The sequence below is a fragment of the Carassius auratus genome, chromosome 27 (assembly GCF_003368295.1).
Source record: "Carassius auratus strain Wakin chromosome 27, ASM336829v1, whole genome shotgun sequence".
NCBI lineage: Eukaryota > Metazoa > Chordata > Actinopteri > Cypriniformes > Cyprinidae > Carassius > Carassius auratus.
Window position 1 is genome coordinate 7,101,767 of NC_039269.1, and position 20,333 is coordinate 7,122,099.

The following is a 20,333-nucleotide window of genomic DNA, read 5'->3' on the forward strand; positions in this document are numbered from 1 at the left end:
GTGTTTTGTTGTAAGCTGGGTATGTTTATTCAGCCGACTTTAGAAATTCCATTTGGCACAAGTGTAAAATAATAAATACGTTTCTGTCTCCCTCATGAAATATCTAAATATAAATGAAAAGCATTTTGCAATAAATACAGTTTATCCACAATACAGATGCACTGCATCGACATTTCTGCTGTTGGTTTGAAAAAAAATATCCAACACTCCCAAATGCTGATCATGATTGGTTGACATGGAAAAAGTTACAACCACACACATACATTTGCATTCCTGTAATACTGTCGCAGTACTTTCAATTAATTTGTACACACAAATACAGACACTCAAGCCCTCCACTCCAATATAAATGGACAGAAGTAGAGTCACTGAACCCCTTGTCTTAATTGCATTAGCTTTTTTAGAGGGGGACAAAACTTTTACATGTTAGGTGACATCTAGTTTAAAGGAATGCTTCGCTCAAAAAAACAATTATTTGCTGAAAATTGACTAACCCTGATGAAGATAAGTTTGTTTCTTCATCAGATTTAGAGAAATGTCGCATTACATCACTCTGCAGTGAATGGGTGCCGTCAGAATGATAGTCCAATAAAAACATCGCAATAATCCACAAGTAATCCACACCACCCCAGTCCAACAGTTAAAGTCTTGTGAAGCCAAAAGCTGCATGTTTGTAAGAAACAAATCCATCATTAGGACTCATTCTGATAGCACCCATTCACTACAGTGGATCCATTAGTGAGCAAGTGATGTAAAAGTGTTATTTCTCTATTAAAAGAAGCAATTTCTTCTGCATCTCGGATGGCCTGAGGGTGAGTACATTTTAAGCAAATGTTCAATTTTGGGAGAACTGTTGCTTTAAGTTAATTTACAGATCGTATTAATTGTTCGCCAAAACAAAACAAGAATTTTATTTGCACAGACAACACTTGTACTGCCTTATTGAAGTGAGCGATCACCTTCTGTATCCAATTAGCAAGCTTAGACACAGTTTAATGGCTTACTAGGGTTCCAACATTGGCAGAGTGCCTTAAATTTCTAAAAACAAACTGAGGACATGTTTCTTGTCTACTGCTGATATTTCCACAGGGCAGGATGTAATGATTGTTTGAAGTTGAGTGATTCCTTGCACTGGGTTTGACGGTGTGTGGCAAGATCTGGGTAATTCCACTTTCATTCAGAAGATACATTGCATTTTAAATTGCAATTTAAATACATTAATGACATCATTTTCCACCTGAATTGAAATGTAAGTGATGCGAGTAAAACCACTGCATGCTCCATTAGCTGTTGCATTGTTTTTACAGTAACTCCATTAGCTTTGAAGGAAAGGCCCGGCGGATCCTGGACTGACTCCAATCTCATTTGTAGTTTTGTCCTTAATTACTTCAGAGTTATTCAATTAGACTACAGTCTTTTTCAGTGAGAAAGAACAGCAAAGAATGAAGAATTTACGTCAATGAATATAAGAAACGTAGTTGTAGATTATCATAATAATCTATGAACGAATTTGAGGAATTGTGGCTCATTTGTTATAGACCAAATCCAACTATTTTAGATTGTTCAGCACGCTTTGTGTATAAACCAGATTTGTCCTTTTGTGTTTCTGATTTGACAAACATGAAATATGGTGTAATATACAGGAGTTAAACTGGAATGTAGCAGTAAAAAGACAGTCTACACTTTTACAGCATGTTTCTGAAAGGCCAAGGCTAAATTTAATGCTTAATCCTGTCCATCTGAACAGCTTAGAACTGCTTACGACTCCACCATTAGTCTCCTCAGCAGTTCATCTTCACACATGCAATGATCAGTTAATTGCGTTTATGACAGATTTCATGCTCTGTAATTAGTCCAATAACTAATCCAGAAAAGAAAACATAAAAACTTTTCCTATAAGGAAGGGTGAAGCATGTGCAAGGTTCAAGGGGTTTTACAGCCTGATGTCAGGAGAACCATTTAAAACTGCACAAATTTAAGTAACTGTTTGGCTTTAGAAAATTGCATATGGGAAAATTTGCCCAGGTCACATTTCTGCAAAGTATGTGACCCCTTGACCCCAAAACAGTATAACAAAAGTCGCTGGGGTATCTTTTAAGCAATAACCAAAAAAAAAAAAAAAACATTGTATGGGTCAAAATTATTGATTTTTCTTTTATGCCAAAAGTCATTAGGATATTAAGTAAGAAGATCATGTTCCATGGAGATACTTTGTAAACTTCCTACCGTAAATATCTAAAAACTTTTTGATTAGTAATATGCATTGCTAAGAATTCATACTTTAAAGGCAATTTTCTCAGTATTTAGAATTTTTGCACCCTCAGATTCTAGATTTTCAAATAGTCAAAAAAATCTCGATCAATTATTGTTCCATCCTAATAAACCATACATCACTGGGAAGCATATTTATTCAGCTTTCAGATGATGTATAAATCTCAGTTTCGAAAAATTTACACTTAAGACTGGTTTTGTAGTCCAGGGTCACATATGCATTTACCATTTTACCATTTAAATTAGATTTTTTTTCATGAATGTTCTTTTTTGCATTACTGTAGTGAGTGCAATGAATTACCAGGACAAAAAGGTCAAAAAAAAAACTTTCCTTTTTTAAAAACACAATTTTCTTTGTGGAATGTATTTTCATGCCTTTCATTTGATTCAAAGATGATGTAACCCATGTTCTTGACAGGTTTTGTAAAGTTTAACCCAATTTACTGTTGCTTTAGAACCCCAAAACCAATACTTTGGTCTAAAGAATCAAGAATTTTAATGAATTTTTGATGAACTTGTACAGCAGAAAATGGTTCTTATGAGGACAGAAATTTGTTTAATGTGAAGTGCTACAAAGTACCTTTATTTCTAACAGTATAATGTTCCACCTGCATAAATAAAGGTTACAATTATTTGTCCATAAATGTGTTCAGGGATAATAAATGTATATTTTCTGTTGAGAAGGACTAAACCTGGAATTACTTTCCAAAAGAATGAATCTCAAGTATCATCGTCTAAAAGAATGTGAACATGAATGTGACCATGAGAAAAATGAACTTTTAAGATCTTTGAGGGACGACACCATTGGGAAGACTTTTTAAGCTATACTTTTCCCAATTGGCCCTTGGAATTGGATCAACTATTCCTATTTTAAATGTAAATATCAGGGTGTAAATTGTCTCAAGGACAGGGGAAGTTTGGATTTGATCAGACATGCTTTGGCAAGGCTTTAAGGTCAAATTCGGGGGTTTGATAGTGTGTGTATATACATTTCAAGTTGTTGTTTTAGCTAATATCCATCCTAGGAGACTTTTGGTTGAGAAGCATTTATCTACATGTATACCTCTGATTCATATTTCTGACTAGCGTAATCCCAGGAAGTGGGTGCGGTAGAACAAGGTTCATTGCATGTGCATTCTTCTAAGAAAACAAACAAAAAAGAAACAAAGAAAGAAATGAGGTAGTTTTCACAGCTGCGATGCACTTCATACTTCAGTATTCAGATTCGTAACAAAAGCGAGCAGCATACAGTTGTTGCTGTAGCCCTCTACCATTAATATATATTTATAAATTCGGTTAAATACTATTATATCTGTACTTGTTCTTCTGCAGAAGTTTCCAGTGGAAGGCGAAAGGAGTCTCCCGCCAGCTTTGGTCCCATCGAATGAAACCAGCGATCCACCTTTGATTAAAGTCCAGTGCCTGGTGCTAATCAAAAGTGCCTGTAACCACTGAAAAGGCAGAAACGAAACTTTATCCCATAGTTGCCAAGGCTTTAGACATTTCAGACCTCATCTTTTGAATTTTGCGTATTCTGTAGCTTTCACTCTTTCCATGATGGCATTGTGGGTCCCTCTCAGCATCTTTTTCAGAATTGCAATTTGCCCTACGTTCTCAAACAATTCCATGGTTTCTGAGTGTCACATGGTCGCCCTTCCCAAAGTTCCTATGTTTACCACGGAATTTTAAAACGTTCTCTGTTGCCGTTGTGAGGTATAGACATCCTCCCTTGTTTCTCCCATGTTTCCATAGTTAACAGAATGTCATACGCAACCGCACGCTCTCGCAGAGACGTTCTGGATGGTGTAGAACCTGTCCTTGTTGTCAAAGAAAGACATTTTCTTCTCAAACTTTGTAGGGCGACAACACGGGGTGTAGCGTGCCTTGTCTTTTTTTCCGTTTTCCCGTCCTCGCCGGCCCCTCTCACTGGAGCCGTTATTTAACTGCATGTGCTCCATGACAAAGTCATAGTTGCGTCGTTCGTGGATGCACTTCCCACTGCAGTACCTGAAGCGCACCGTCTCGTCGCTCTCGTACCCGAGCCCCAGCTCGCTCACAGTGAGCTCGATCTCGTGTAGAGAGCACGGCTTCGGGCCCTTCCTCGCTCGTTTGGTTCTGATCATCCTCTCCTTCTGCTCCACCAGGGTCGCGATCACCTTCCTCAGCTCGCCCTCGGTGAAGCTTTGGAAGAGATACGAGACTAGAGGAAAATAAAACACCGGAGGAGGAAGTTAATGCCTAGATGTTGCTCTTTCACAATACAGGAGACTTAACTGAGTTCTCAGGCCAGAAACGTACTTTACACAAGAATGCAAATGTGTATGCTTTCCAAACGTTTTACTAATGTGCTATTAAACATACTTAACGTGCATTTGTGTTACTGTGCCGGTAACAAACCTCAGTTCTCAAAGAGCGATTGAATGTCATTAAACTAAAGACTGGCTAATTTAGCGTGGGTTCCCTCAAGAGTTTCTGTGGTTTTACTTTTGGATTTATGAGTTAAAATAAGTTCCGTTGTTAATGTTACTTTAGCATTTTGTTCTACAACATAAATTATGCACAATCAAGCTTCAGATGTGAATTTGAAGCCACTCTGGGTCGGACAAAGTTGCTGTGTAAGAATTAACAGCAGTTGCTTGTCAAGCATATGAACTTGCATCCTTGTATTAAAAAATAAATACATGTACTTGCTAATTACTTATTTTTTTCAAAATACATACTTGTTTGAGGTCTGAGGTCTGAAAAAAAAAAACCCTGGGAAAGGCAAATCAAATGCTAAAAAGCTTCTGGATTTTGTGTAAAAGCTCAAGAGACTTTCTCTTTAGGTTTTTCTTGGTAATTGATCTGAATGGCACACTGTAGAGGACTGTGCTAATAAAGCAGTTCTTGTGGGAACACGTTCTTGCATTACGTTAGTCTGACACATCTATGCATTCGCATACTTGTATGTGTTTTAGACCTTAGTGATGTTTGCTTTAAGTATCAATTTTGTCTTATATGTTTCCCTTAGAAGTAAAAGTAGACATAAATAAAACAATTGTTGAAATACAGTAAGAAAATGAGGTTCATAAGTTCATTGTTGTTTCAATTTTGCTGATTGGCCATATTGCCGCAAAGGTGATGTTGTTAATCTAGCTGGCTAAAACACATGTGGTTAAATATTACTTGAAAGCATTCAGTTAGAATGTGTTAAAAGCATTGTATATAATTGTTTTCCAGCAGTTTTGAATTTACAGTGTTTAAAAAATAATAAAATATATATTATGGAGCCCTGGATTTTATATTTTTATACGTTTCTTTCATTTTCATCTGTGTCTAATTAGATTTTTTGGCATCTACCTTCGCTGTGGTCTCTAGAACTATAAAATGAATGTGGATAGGCAGTATGTTTGGGATTTATAGTTAGTAATTTTAAATGTTCAGTATTACTTGGTCTTGAGATATCTGACTTTGATTGAGACTTAAGTGTCTTGGAAAGCACAGTTTGAAACTATGAAGGTGACATGTGAAATTGCTTAAATCTGGAGACATATCTGAAGAGTGAATGGGGAAATTCAGTTTCAGGTTTCTATGTGCTCTTTATTTACTTATGTCTAAATTAAGACTGTGCAACTAAATGCAATTGCAAAAATTAGTAAATGTAAACATACCTAATACATTTTGATGGAAGTGAATGCGTGTGTCAAACTCCAGGGCTTAACCTGTTAAGGATTCAACTGCTCACTTTAAACCATTGTAATGATCAGTTGTAAAGCAGGATTATGCTCATCTTTATGATGGCTTTAGAGCATTTTTGCACTGACCTTTTGCTACTCCATCCCTGACCCTCCTAATAGTGCACATTTTGGGTGTTTTTTTCTAATCAAAAACACACCTGATTCTGTTTATTAGAGACACCAAATTGGGTGTCAGCTATCTAAAATGTGTACCAGGTTGGGAAACCCTGCTCTATATGTAAGATGAGAACAGGTCTGCTTTTCTGCAGTCTTTATGAGTCAGTCCGGGTGTGTTTTAAGAAAATAGTTTTTGCATGCAAGTGCACACTGTTCATGCAGCCGTGTATGAAGGGGTTGAAGAAAAGGTGTGAAAAATATTGTTGACGATGATAAAACTAAACTTTCAGGTGTCAGTTTTGAGATGTTGTTTCAGACTAATAAAAAGAAAACATCCAAAATACACTTTTACAATTTAAAGGTTTTCTCTACTTCTGTAGCACTTAGCTACATAGACAAAACTATTACTTGGACAAAATTCTGTACATTTCTTTGTGCAACTGAAATATACTAATATAGCACTTGCATATTATTGCTCTTTTGTTGATTTTGATTGCTTCTATTGTCTTCATTTCTAAGTCGCTTTGGATGAAAGCGTCTGCTAAATGACATAAATTCAAAAAGGCACAACATTTAATTCCTTGTATGTCTCCTCGTATTACAGAATGACAATAAAGCTTGTTTGAACTTGAATTATATCTAATATTTAAATATTCTACTCTGTTCAGCTGGACAGTCTTGCCTTAAATATCAAGTGAGCTGTATCTGTGAACTAAATGTTAAATGAGGAGTTATCCACACTAGCAATGTCGCGTAGGAAAACCCAAAAAAGGTTCCTCTTACATTCTGAGAGAAGAGAGCCCATGTCCTCCGTGGCTCTGACCACTCGGCGCGGCGCTGGCTTCCTCGCTGAGGTTGATGAGAGTAAAGATGAGGATGATTGAGGCAGTTCAAGTGCTGTGTCTGCTGGATGTGAGGAAGGGTCTGATGAAATCCTTAAGGCCTTTGGGTAGGAAGACCCAACAGGTGATGTGGTTTTCATAAGCAGGAGGAAAAACGAGGTACCAAACAGGATGAAGGCGAGGGTGACCTCTTTCCATACCCTCATCTTAGAGCAGCGTGGAGCATTGAAACTCTGAAAAACACATGTCAAAACAAACCCATTAGAAAACTCATCCATGTTTGGTGAAGCTCAGACCGGCTTGCTAAGATTTTTATCAGTCTTTTGAAATATGTGGCGTTCTTCCTATTTATTGAAAGCTTTCAGTGAACTGTAAAAACATTCCTGAGGAAAAGTGGGAAATGCATGGTCTTAAATGAATAGTTTGCAAAAACAACTCAAGTTTTAAGACTTAAGTATGCACTAGTGACAGAGGGACTAAACATTATGCATGTTGTACTTTGCTTTCAGCAGCATACTTGGCATACAATGTGTGTGTTTCAAGTATACAATAATACAGCCTACTGTCTGTGTTGACAGGTTAGTTATTATCATTTGTGCTGGCTGAATAGAATGAGGTTCGTTCTTTCAAATCGTGATCTTTTCTACACATAGCCTCCTTTCCCCAATTGATTCCTCATCTTCATGAAGGTGTGTCCTCTGTAACATCCACCTGGGTGGAGACCCGACATTATTGTACGCAAGCAAGTCCAAACAATTAGTCCTACTTTTCCTGAGGGGGAATCTTTGTTTGCAGAGATGATCCATTCAATGTGAGCAGATTTATGACGGTAAACAGACCTCCATTAGTTGTTGAGATTACCTACATGGGAGATGAATCTAGATTTATTTTGTTGTGTTTTTCTTAAAAATAAAGGATTTTATTGCCATTTATTGTTTGATGAAGAACACACATGGAATCTTTCCATTCCACAAAAGTTTCTTTAGATTTTTAAAATCGTCTTCTCTTGAAGAAACATTGAAAGGTTATTTTTAGGAATCAAAAAAAAAGTGGTTCTTCCATGCCATCACTGCAAAAACAACCATTATTTTTACAAGTGTATGGTGAAAAGGGAATTTTACTATAGTTACCAATATTTAATAAATAAATACGTTATGGGTGTATGGCTGATGGGCGTTGCAGTTTTCGGTAAGTCTAAAGTGCTTTCTTCGAAACTTCTATGTGGGCCTGCTGGTATAACGTCCCCTGTCAGATCTATCTGTTGTCTTTTATTTGTTCAGCTAAACACAGGTCTATGGAGCATATATCTATGCCTGCATGTACACACATATTTTTCTTTCATCCTCTCAAAAGACTGCATTCTTTCCCAACTGAGGAATCTCTTTCCAATGCTGTGTTGTTTTTGCAGTTGAGCGTTCTTTTTTTTTGCTGAAAAGTCTTTGTTTTCAATGCTTTCACTAGGTAGGTTTTCTCCAGAGAAGGAGAGGAAGGTGGAAAACTCTTCCCCAGACGAGGAAATAGCAGATGGGTAACATTTAAGGACAAATCCAGATGCAGTATGCTGGAAGTGTTTTGCCAGACTGACCGTATGTATGGTGGTCTTACTGGGTCAATTTGGGTCGGGCTGCCAGTTCATGTTGGTCTAAAGTATAGATGCTCAAATCAGTGCTTGCATGCAAAAATCAGCCCATTATGATCTGTAATTTGCTCACTTTGTGTTTTAAGATAGTTGTATTTTTTTGCATTGCAGTGAATTTCTTTTCATCATTAAATGTACATTTTCATTTATTCTGGAATAATGCAAGTTCCTTTTGGCCCACATCACTTAATGAAGTTAAATGAAGGTAAAACACCATGGCTCCAAAAGCCCCAATTAACAGATAGATAGATAAGTAGATAAATGTACGAGAAACATGTATATAAATGCATTTCCCCCATATTTAATAATTAAAATTTTGAAATTTCTGAATCTTTTGCCATTTTGTAATGCTGAATGCAGCATTTATTTTTTCATTATTTACTTGACTATCATTTACTTTATTATTTACTATGATTACTTATGGATGCAGTGTATCACATGACATTTCCCTCTATTTATAGAAAGAGCTCAATGTCTGTCTAAATAAGAGTGAACACAAGCTACAGTATTATTGTTTTTAATAGCAAAATAAATGCCTTTTTTAATAAGTGTGGAATTCAGTGTCTGGACGAACTTCTCTAGCTGTTGGAAAGCATGTAGTCATTTTTTGTTGTTCTGGTCTCTTTATCTCGTTCGCTGTGTATTTTGGAAATGACATTATCACTCTCGTCACTTTCTCCACTTGACCAAATATAGATCTGGCACATCTAAATGCTGATAATGAATAGATAATCATTATTTAAATGAATGTCATAAAAACACATCCCGGTCCTATTTCTTCCCAAACTCTCATGAAAACACTGTCTTTGCCATTCTCCAGTTAAAATGTCAAATGGATGAATTATTACCTGCATACGTTCTTGCCTGGTTTCAGAAGATTTGTATATTATGAAATCCAGGGTAATCCAGGCAGCAAAATGTGTTACAATATACAACAGAACACTTCTGTACCGATAAACTGTCTTAAGATTCATACGGCATGTATCTCTGCTAACGGTTATTCGGCTTTCTGCTTTAATCGCCCTTTAGTTGCAGTACAAATAATCCAACAGCGATTAGAGTTTTCAGAGATGGCCGTTTGATGAATTGGCCTGTTGAGGTGAATCGTTTCCATCAGTGGTGTTCGGCTAATTAACTTTATTTACACAGACCATTATGAACGCAATGGACAATTAAATTTGAGACATGCTTCATGCTGATTATTGATTCTGACGTTAACTGCAGTATGTTTGATGAATTATGTTATGATATCGTCGTATATTAAGTGTTACCTCATCATCTATTTTAAACAGCTGTGATCTGACTGATTGTAAAACATTAGTGATGTAATATAATCCTTATTTCAGAGACTGCATGCAACAGACTGTATGATTACACCATCAAAATGATGTTTTTTGTTTATTTATTTATTTTGAACTAAAATTAATTTCGCTGCAACTTTGGTCCTTTAGCAGGTATTTCAATCTGAAATAAAGGCAATTTATTATAAAGGAGCAAACAATGTCACAATTCAGATTTTTTAAACAAGAACAGTAAACTTATTATGGTTTACTTTTGAATTGTAAATAATTTCTTCATGCATTTATAACTAATCCATGACAAAAAAAAATAATGAGATTCATCACATTTATTCCATTAAGTTTTGAGGCCATTCATTCTTTTTCTATCAATCAAAATTTAGATTCAGAACTGTCCACTAAATGAACTGACTTGTTTTAAACTAAAGTTATTCATAACGTGTAGCTGTTTTGCAATGATATCAGACTTTATATTGTTCATTTGTTGTAAATAATCTGATATTTTGGAACTGCATGGACACAAACCAAAATAAAACGGTAATATATTCAATGCACTGTATTAAACAGAAATAGCCATTGCCAAATGATTATTTAATACATAAACCATTACGTGTAGTGTTACCGCCAAAAACAACGTTGTGATTTATATTGTAAACATCATATGATATTACGCATGCTGTGATATGAGGTTTTGCTCGTACAGCCCACATATAGATTCACATTAACTGTTGTAAACTTTAACACACCCAGCTGTAATTTATATGACTGCATATGTGTCTAAAGTTTTATACTGGCAATTGCAAATGATTAGAAAACATACAATGTGACAAACTACCTGTTTCCTGAATAAGTTTCTGTCAGCTCTGGAAAGGTTCTCATGTTTGAATTCAAGTGAGAAACTTTCCAGAAGTCAGGAAACTGGTAGTTTGTCACCAATGCTTAATTTCCACTAAATGTACTCAAACTTGAATTCTTGCTATCTAAAATATATTTGGCAGCATCTTTTGAATTTCCATCACTTTTTTTTTTTAAGTTTTTTCTTTTTTGTCAAACAATAGTAGAGTTTTTGTTTAAGGTTACTGGTCTTTAATAACATTTCTAAAATGTTTAAACATCGAAACATGAAAGTTCCGAGAACATTCAAAAGTAACACTTTTTAAAACATTTAAAAAAACTATGCATTTTGAAAGTTCAGAGAACATTTATAAATAATGTTTTTATAACTTAATGTGTATGTTAGCAAAACTTTTTTATTTCGTTTTTTTTTTTTTAAGCTGGGGAGGTTGAAATTTTGTAACAGGAAAGAATTTGGTGTTTAAACAATTTCACTCAGAAATCGCTAGTAAATGTCATCAACAATTACAAAGAAACCGCAATTAACACACTGAAATTATTAAAATTTTGACGTAGAAAAACTAAATGGGATTTTATTTTAAAACACATGCCAATAATCTTTAGATAGATCAGACTTGTCCAGGCCTTTCCAGTTAACCTTACATTTGACATGACTGAAAGAACCCTTTGCCATTTACAGTCCTGTCACTTACATTTATCAAATAATCAGGTTCCATAAAACACATCAGCTAAATAATTGAAGGGTGAAAGGTGAAGCCACTTAATACATGATAAATTCTGATGAAGCATGACACCTACTTTACGCTCTTCATTGAAAAGCACAGGTGCATGAGGCTTTAGTTACTTTAGCCATTTGGACCGCTCGTGTCCATCACAGGGCAGATAGGTGGAGGCAGGGCAGCAGAAGGGAGGCAGGAACACACTCCAAAGATCAGGCTGGGATTAGCACTAATGCGGCCTGCTTTATCTAGCGTCACGTGGGTTAACACCTGGGATTGGCTCATGGGGTGTGGAAGCAGCCGGCAAGGCTAATCTCACTGTCGCCTCATCCGTTGGATTCTCTCTCTCACACACTCACACACACACACACACACACACACACACACACACACAAACACACACACACAGACACACACACACAAACACACACACACACACACACACACACAGGCTCTGTAAACAGTACACTTAATGTGTTTGTATTTACTCTGAACTACTTGTCTTTTATAGCATTGTTTAATGTTTATTTATTTTGTTACTTTATTACGGTGTTTGTTATTGTGCATTATTTCATTTTTATTGGTTGTTATATTTTTAGAGCCATACTAAAAGCCTAACCAGGGACAAATAAACAATATAAAACTTAAAAACATACATTTTAATATAGTAATATCTTTTAATTATATAATTTTATAAAAATGTTATGTATTCATTTGCATATATTTGTTATGATTTATTTTATACACTGTAAAAATATATATATAAAGTGTAAACAAAGATTATTGGAATACAATTTACAAGAAAATACTATTTCACTTTATCTACTTCAAAATCTCATATTTATCTCAATGTGTTACTTTTTTCTGTAATTATTTATAAAATGTACTAGCAAGTTTTTGAGTGAAAATCATTAAAAAATTTATTTTCAATGCATATTTAACTTTTTTGTTATTTTTCTACTTTGTTTTTCTACTACAAAATGTTTTGTTTAATTCAAATTCCTACTTGTCGTTTCTTTGTAATTACTTGTGAATTTTATTAGTAATGTTTATAGAATGAAGGTGGTTTCTAAGTAAATCCTACCCCTTATTTTTCAATGCATGTGTGCTGAAGTTTATTTAAAGGTTCCTTGTGGGATAATTACAGTTTTGGTATTAGTAGCTCATCCATATATAACAATTTCTAAACACAACTTTATCTCTTGACTGCTCATATATAAAGACCTCTTATCAAATATCTTTAATCATATCATTAGATTCAGTCATACATACCTGTGTTTGACTTGATGTCTGAATGCCATTGCATTAGATAAAATTCAAAAGAAAAAATCTGCGCGATTTAAAATACGTGCTCTTATATGTTATCTTATGCAAATACATTTAGACATTTTCACATCTGGCTAATTACGTCTAAAAGTGTCCAGATACTTTACACTGGCTTCTGTATATGAAATGTTTGCAGCAGTTGAAGTGGGTCACTTATAAATCTGCCAGTGGTTACATAACTAGACTGCATAATCAACTATTTTAACATCTATTGTTGAAACCGTTTGCTAGTCTCTGTGTATTTAATTTCTGTATGCGTTTTTAAACAGAGGAGCAGATAGCATGCTAAGTTTTCAGTTGTTATGCCAATGTGTCCTATCATCTGCTGACCCTTAATGTTGCATATAAACTAAACATGATGTCACATTCGGGCTCAATTTCAAAATGTGCTATAAACACTGACAAAGGCTCTGAGCATCTGCTCTTAGAAATCGCATGTTTACTGGAAGTGTTAGTCGACAGCTGTGAAAGACACCATTTAGCATTTAGTTTGTGTATTTGGAGGTCAGCCAGTCCATGTGTGGATGCTATGCCTGAAATACAACAGCTGTCATGTACTAAACCTGTGAACGAGTGTTAAATCTGACCATAACCCTGGAACTAGCACTTCAATACGTAACGCTGAATGATGCATCCCTAACATTGTGTGTTAGCGACATGCTTTCGTTTTGGCAGTGTAAAGATGGTACTCCATTCAGGAGAATGGAAAATGCCTTTTTTAATTATAATTCAATAAACTTTTCACAATGCATTTTGACTTTAAATGTAAGTAGAATTCAAATCAAGTTCATGTGAGATTATCTAGAACAACACAGTTTATCATACATTTAAATGTAATCTTTTGAAAGCCTTAAAATTGAAAGGTTTATAGGCCATACATATTTAGCCACCTGTTAAATATTTGCCTTCTATGGTTGAAAAATGCTTAATTTCACAGAGTGCATTACCCATGTTGTATAATTAGAATTACAATTCAGTACATTCTTGTTATTCCAACTGACCATTGCCAGGAGTTTGATTGACAGGCGATCTGACCAATCATAATAACCATTTTATCCGACAAAACTAACCAGGGGTGCGTTTCCAAAAATCATCATTAGCTATCTATGGTCTTTAGTTGGATTGAATTCTATTAGCAATCAAATGGAACTTGCGACCATAGTTGCTTTTAGGAAACGCACCCCAGACAAGGAATTAAAATAACGTTGGTGGACTTGAACTTGAAAAATGGTGTGTATTGACGTCTTTCCACAGCTACCTTCTGATGTTCATTCATGTTTATTTTGTGCCACCTGTATAACTAGAAAAGCCACAAAATGGTATTTATTGTTCATAAAATTACAAAATGTGAGAGCTGAGACGAGAAGTAACTGCACTATCAAATTTCAGTTTTTTTCCAATTTCATCCCATTCAATTTCCTGTTTGTTTTGGACAGTTTAAATTCACACTCATATATTTTGCGTAACCCTGACAAATGCTTCAGCATGAAAAATAATTGTTCAATTATTGCACATGTTTCAGGACATTGCGGCAAAGTGCTTATGCAGGTGATGTGGGTTTGAATTTGGCTTGTTGCTTTTGCCTATCTCATTCATCTAATGTGTTTGCGAAATTTATCAGCACCTTTGGAGAATGCAGGAGTGATGTTAGCTCAGACCTCAAAATTAGATGCTGATGAGGCAAGATGCACATTTTCTCTTCCCAGTTAATATGAGTGTATTTAAAAGTGTCTATTCAGGTAAAGTTTAATAAATATTAACCTGAATATGTTCTATGTAAAATATACATGTGTGATGTTGTGTATTGTTACCTTATGACTTTTACTGGACACACATGGAGTCAACTTATAAGCAGTTTGTGCTCCGTGTATAATGTGGGAAAAGGTTAACTATTGGGATTCCTCTGGTGAGATGTCAAATTTAATTTACCTTCGCTTACTCTGTAATGCATTTTATTGCTTTACATCCAACATGTGCACTGGTTTGGTGGTTCTACAGAGTATAATGTGAATATATATGACTGTTATGAGGGAATATTTGGTTCATACAAACATTATTCTTAAACGTCATTATGATTGGTATGTACAGATATATCAATTGAGGGATGAATATTCAACCAGCCTTTTTAATTGCTTAAATTTTTTATTAAATATATGTATGATAGCATCTTTTTATGTGCTTTTATGTATATAATTCTAAGCATAAGTAATTGTTGTAGATTCTGGCGAGGCTAGATGCACATGTTTTCTTCTCACTTTTCTCAGTCAATATTGTGTATAATGTGGGAGGAGGTTAGGGCAACGGATATTATGTCCCATATGTTCTTCCAGAGCCAATAAATGGAGGTGGTTTGAACCTGACCTGTTGTCCTCAGCTTGATGTCTCTTATGGACAGACTTGGATCTGCTACACAAGGATAAACAGTACTCATCTTCTGTCCAACATTTCACCTTGTTTTATTTTATTTTTGGGCCTTTTGCCAATTTCTTTTGTAGGACTGTAATTTAAAAGCATTTCAACTCCCTTTCAAGTGTTTTATCTCTTTTGATGACATTGAATTTTATTATATTCTGTAATACAAAAGGATAATAGGTCGGGTGCAAGCCAAATATCTCTTTTAAAGGGTTAGTTTCAGCCAAAAATTAAGCCATAATTACTCACCCCGAAGTCATCCTAGGTGTATATGACTTTCTTCTTTCAGACGAATTCAGTTGGAGTTATAAAAAAAAAAATGGTCTTTGATCTTTCAAGCTGTTTGATGACACTCAGCAGGTGTTGCACTGCATCAGTCCAAGAGAAGTTTAATAAAAAGCGCATCCATTAAAAAAGGGCCACATGGCTCCGGGGGATGAACAAAGGCTTCCTGTAGCGAATCAATGCGTTTTTGTAAGAAAAATATCCATATTCAAGACGTAATAATCACATAAATCTAGTTTGCGCTCACTGTTGTAAACTCATGACGTATGAGGTCAGCTTTGCACATGCTCCGCTCAGAAGTGACACACGAAAACACAGCGGAGAGATCCAAACAAAACACCGGTCACTAATTAGAAGAACAGAACAAAGATTTGTAAACAAGAGTGTCGGAGGATTTTGATATAAGCCAAAAGGAGACTGGTTTTCCTTTGCTAAAGTAAGGAGACTTTGCTTCCTTTACTCCCGTTAACAAACGCTGGTTTTCACGAGACTCACAGCAGCGCTGACCTCAAACATCATTCCCCCAGAACTGCTTCTGTTTTACAACAAGTGAGCGCAAGCTAGATTAAAGTGATTATTATGTTTTAAATATGTATATTTTTCTTGCAAAAACGCATTGATTCCCTACAGAAGGCCCCCGGAGACACTTTTTTTTAATGGATGCGCTTTTTATTAAACTTGATCATGAACCGATGCAGTGCAACACCTGCTGAGTGTCATCAAACAGCTGGAAAGATCAAAGACAACTTTTTTTAATAACTCAGACTGGATTCGTATGAAAGAAGAAAGTCATATACACCTAGGATGACTTCAAGGTGAGTCATTTATGGGCAAATTTTCATTTTTGGGTGAACTAACCCTTTAAATCTGGTTCAAAGTCCTCAGTGTTTCGCTAGTTTTATGTAATTCTGCCCAGTTTGGTATCTTTAAGACATTTTTATTTATTTATTGAATTATTTATTTATTTATTCTGTGCAGATTTGGAGAGGAAAGCCACTGTGCATATGGACATTTGTGCAATGGATTTACAGTTCACCAAATATATATTTTCAATACCAAATCTTTCCAAACTTGTATGAACAAAAGACATTTTCAATAAACAAAAAAAGAAAAATGTCGGTCCAATGTTGTTTTACCCCAACTTTAAAATACGATCTTTTCCTATCAGCAGAAGAAAGGTTAAATGGGTATTTTTGGTGAACTATCCATATTAAGAAGCTATTGGTGATGTTTTACATCTTTAGGACTGTCTTTGCATCTTTTGTGCTGACTTTGAGAGGAAACTCAATGTAGTACATTTGTATTAAGTACTGGATTTATGTTAAGTAAAATGTAGGGACAGGGACAGTTCACCTAAAAATCAACTCACTCTCAAATATGAACATGAGATGCTAAAAAAGTCTGTTCAGTGAGATTCAATGGGCTCCAATGTTGTTTTTACCCCAAATTGGAGGTTGTAATGATATGAGGGTGAATATCTTCATACAGCTGGTATTGGTAGCAATGTAGTATATATCCAATTTTCTTGTTTCATTCACTGAACAAACAAGCACACGAAAGACAGGGCATGTGCAGAAGTTTGAGATGGACAGGTCTTATTCAATCCTAAGGAGTTTCCGTGTGGGCCCAGTCAACAGTTTAGTTCTGAGGTTTAATTTGTGGCTCCACTGAGGATTTACTGTGGCAGGAATTTGATATCATCATATAACCGAGCTTCCCAAGGCTAGAGCGCTCATTTCGCCCGCTCTGTGTGAACGCTGCGAGTACATTTCCTGCCATCTTTCACCCCTGTTATTTTTTGTGGCTGATTGTAAAAATGTACCTCGTGTAGGGAAAGACTGGAACATCTGACGGGAATAAAAGCCCAGATGCACAATGGAGAGACATGCACATGTGCGTCGCTCTAGTGATCAATAGCTGAAAAGGACGTGACCTTTGCATATCCCATCATGAAATGCACGGAAAACCACAATGTATTCAACACTGTTTTAATCACGTATGCATGATTTAGAACTTCCAGAGTTGTTGTTTTTTGTTTGGCAACAGCTGTTTTGTCAGATATTACAAATGGATGGTCAAATCTGTAAACCGTAAATCAGTTGCATCGTGGAATTTTACAGTCTGGATTGAATGCCACAAATGTTTGCTTTCGCAAGCCAATGCCAAAATTTGCCTCAATCCAGTCTGAAACATATGTACAGAAAAGCAGATCCCACTCAAATAAAACCCTGGTGCTATTGTGCATGATGGGATTTTAAATGTCCTGATGATTAGCGACTGGCACACTTGAATGCAGCTTGCTCTGAGCGTGTCGGAGCAGGACAGGCAGAGAAAACAAACGCACCCATCCAAGATCTTCTATCTGGAAAAATGTGAAGGGATCAAAATGAAATGTGTGAAAGCTCAGGGTCGTGTTTCGAATGATAATGCTGCATCTGCAAGCCGATTTCAAGACTTCGCTCTAAGGTCGTGGGGAATAGAGTGAATCCCAGGTTACAGGAGTCGAAAGGCTCAAGTGAATATAAGCTTAACCTGGCATGCCTTTAGCATATCAAAATGTACCAGATCTATGGGTCAGCTGCAATATATAAGCCTTTCTAAATTGTATGAAACAATAGTGAACAATCACAGTCTTCAGTAAGAATCTCTACTAGTGCTTGTATATTTGGGATGCAATAGATTTTGTCCCAAGAGTAAATGCGGATTAACCCAAAGGGAGTTCCTGAAAACCAACAGATTCTCTTTGGAAACTTCTCTAACCAGGTTTTCATGGAACTACCTATAAATACCTCTATTTATGGCCTGACTTTGCAAAGGTATGGGTTAAAAAAAGACTTTGTCAAGCTTGTTGAACTCAAATGGACTGTAAGTGATGAATGGAGGCTTGAAGGTCTAGGAAAGGAATCAAAGGTTCTCCAAGGGGACTTTGATGTGGTCTAATGTAAAAAACACCAAACAGGGATTTCCCTTTTCAGTCTAATGCATCTGATAAAACAATATAAGATCAAGATTTCTTATCATGAGACAAATACAGATGTCTTGGTAATCTCTGAGATTATATGACTTCCCCCAAGTGCGGAAAACATCTTCAGCATCTTGATTCAGTTAATGTAACAACCTGTTTACTGATCATGATCTATGCGCTCTGGCACAGTGGAGCTTCCTGAATCTGTGGCCGATCTGCAGTGTTTAACACCCTGGCTGTAAGTAGCAGCTTATGCTAACAAAAGAAGATGTGTCCTTACCAAGTGGCCAGCTAAGCCAGACTTATCAAGGTGGTGTTGTGTTGGGTTGACCTCAGGCAGCAGAAGGGGAGGGCAAATCCCTAATGGAGGCAGGATTGGAGGCGCTAGCGTGAGCTGTCCATCCACACTGTATATCCATGTAATGAGTCGACGGCCGGGTGCGATGGTTATTAAGTACTCTACCAGTGTCCTACAGATTCCTTCTCATGATGACTTCTCCTTTTCCCATATACGTTTACATTAAAATTTCTTCCAGCTATCTGGAAGTGGGCTCCGAATTTCCTCATCCTTTGACATAGTTGGTTACGCAAGTCCGAGACGAGTAGATTGTGGCTTTGCAATGTAAATCACTTTGGAAATGAGGCTGTGCTTTGGGTTCAGGTGGTTTCTGTCCGTTTTTAGGATTCCAGATCTGAAACACACAATCCAGATCGGCAGAATGAACTTTGTGCACTTGGTTAAAGACCTTAATGGGGAAGCAGGTGGATGTGCAACAACTAGCAATTTAAGCTTTCTCCTATATCAATAAAGAATTCAATCCGATTGAAATCTTACCCAGTTCCCATTAATGTTTGGTAGAGTGTCATATTATTAGCTTGTAAACATGCAGACTCTTTAAAAATCAATTTTGAGTCAAGTCTCCTAGATAACTAGAGTTACTCCCGATGCAGTGTGTTTCAAATCAATCCCTTATGAGGTTCCTTTCTGTTAAGATGAATATGTAGACAGCACAGCAGTCCACTACGGTTTTCGCAACAGAGCTGTTAAGTGAAGCCAACAAATTTTTAGTAAACCTTAATTCGTTCCAGATCTTCACCCTCATAGGGTTTAGACCAATGTAGACCGAAACCAAATCTAAGTCTAAATCCGACAAGCTCTTGGTGTTTTTGTCTGAAATGTTTCAACATTCTCATTTACATCATTACTCCATATATTTACAGACTTGTCAATCCAATCCAAATTAATTATCATTTTAAAACAAACATCACTGCGATCTGTTTATAAGGTACTTAAACCGTCTAAGCTCTAAACTTACCATGTGCCATGTGAAGCTTACAGGCTGTCCGGATCCTGGTTTGGTGTCCTGTCATGCGAAGTCCTCCGCGTGTAAGATCCCTGCCTGTGTGTAAAGCGATGTGTGAGAGCAGGAGCTTGAGTGTGTATGTTTGTAGGGGTGTGTGCATGGAGAACTCCCCTTGGTCCCTGTCAGTCTTTCTCCTCCCTGTGTGTGAGACTCCTCCTCTACCAGCTCAATGATCGCTGGATGGGTCGGATTACCATAAAGTCTAATCACTCGTGGCACAGTCGTGGATCTGCCCCTCTCTCACTGGACGCTGGACTGGACACCAGAGCTTTAAACACCTACTGCACACCACATGCTCGACACCTGTAATGTGGGACAAACCATATCCTTCCAGACAAGCTTCAGAGAGAGTCACTTAACTCTATCACCGAGTCTATCACTGGCTTTTAATTAATTGTTTTATTTTTTATTATGCAAGTTATTTTTATTTAAAATACTTTAATACAGTTTATTAATGTAATAATAGTTGTACTTTTTTATTATGAATCACTTTTTACATGCAGAATGACAGTTCTGTCTCTTTT

The 20,333-nt window shown here is 36.3% G+C and overlaps 1 protein-coding gene across 1 annotated transcript; it reads right to left on the bottom strand.

Moving 5' to 3' along the window:
• Positions 1 to 2,549: 2,549 nt before the first annotated feature.
• LOC113045275 (persephin) lies at positions 2,550 to 20,124 on the bottom strand. The gene is made up of 4 exons (XM_026205526.1): positions 19,762 to 20,124; positions 18,726 to 19,137; positions 6,888 to 7,179; positions 2,550 to 4,471 (listed from the first exon to the last, which is right to left on the bottom strand). The coding sequence occupies exons 3-4, from the start codon at positions 7,150 to 7,152 to the stop codon at positions 4,035 to 4,037; spliced, it is 702 nt and encodes a 233-aa protein (XP_026061311.1). The 5' UTR covers positions 7,153 to 7,179; positions 18,726 to 19,137; positions 19,762 to 20,124; the 3' UTR covers positions 2,550 to 4,034.
• Between the last annotated feature and the right edge of the window lie 209 nt (positions 20,125 to 20,333).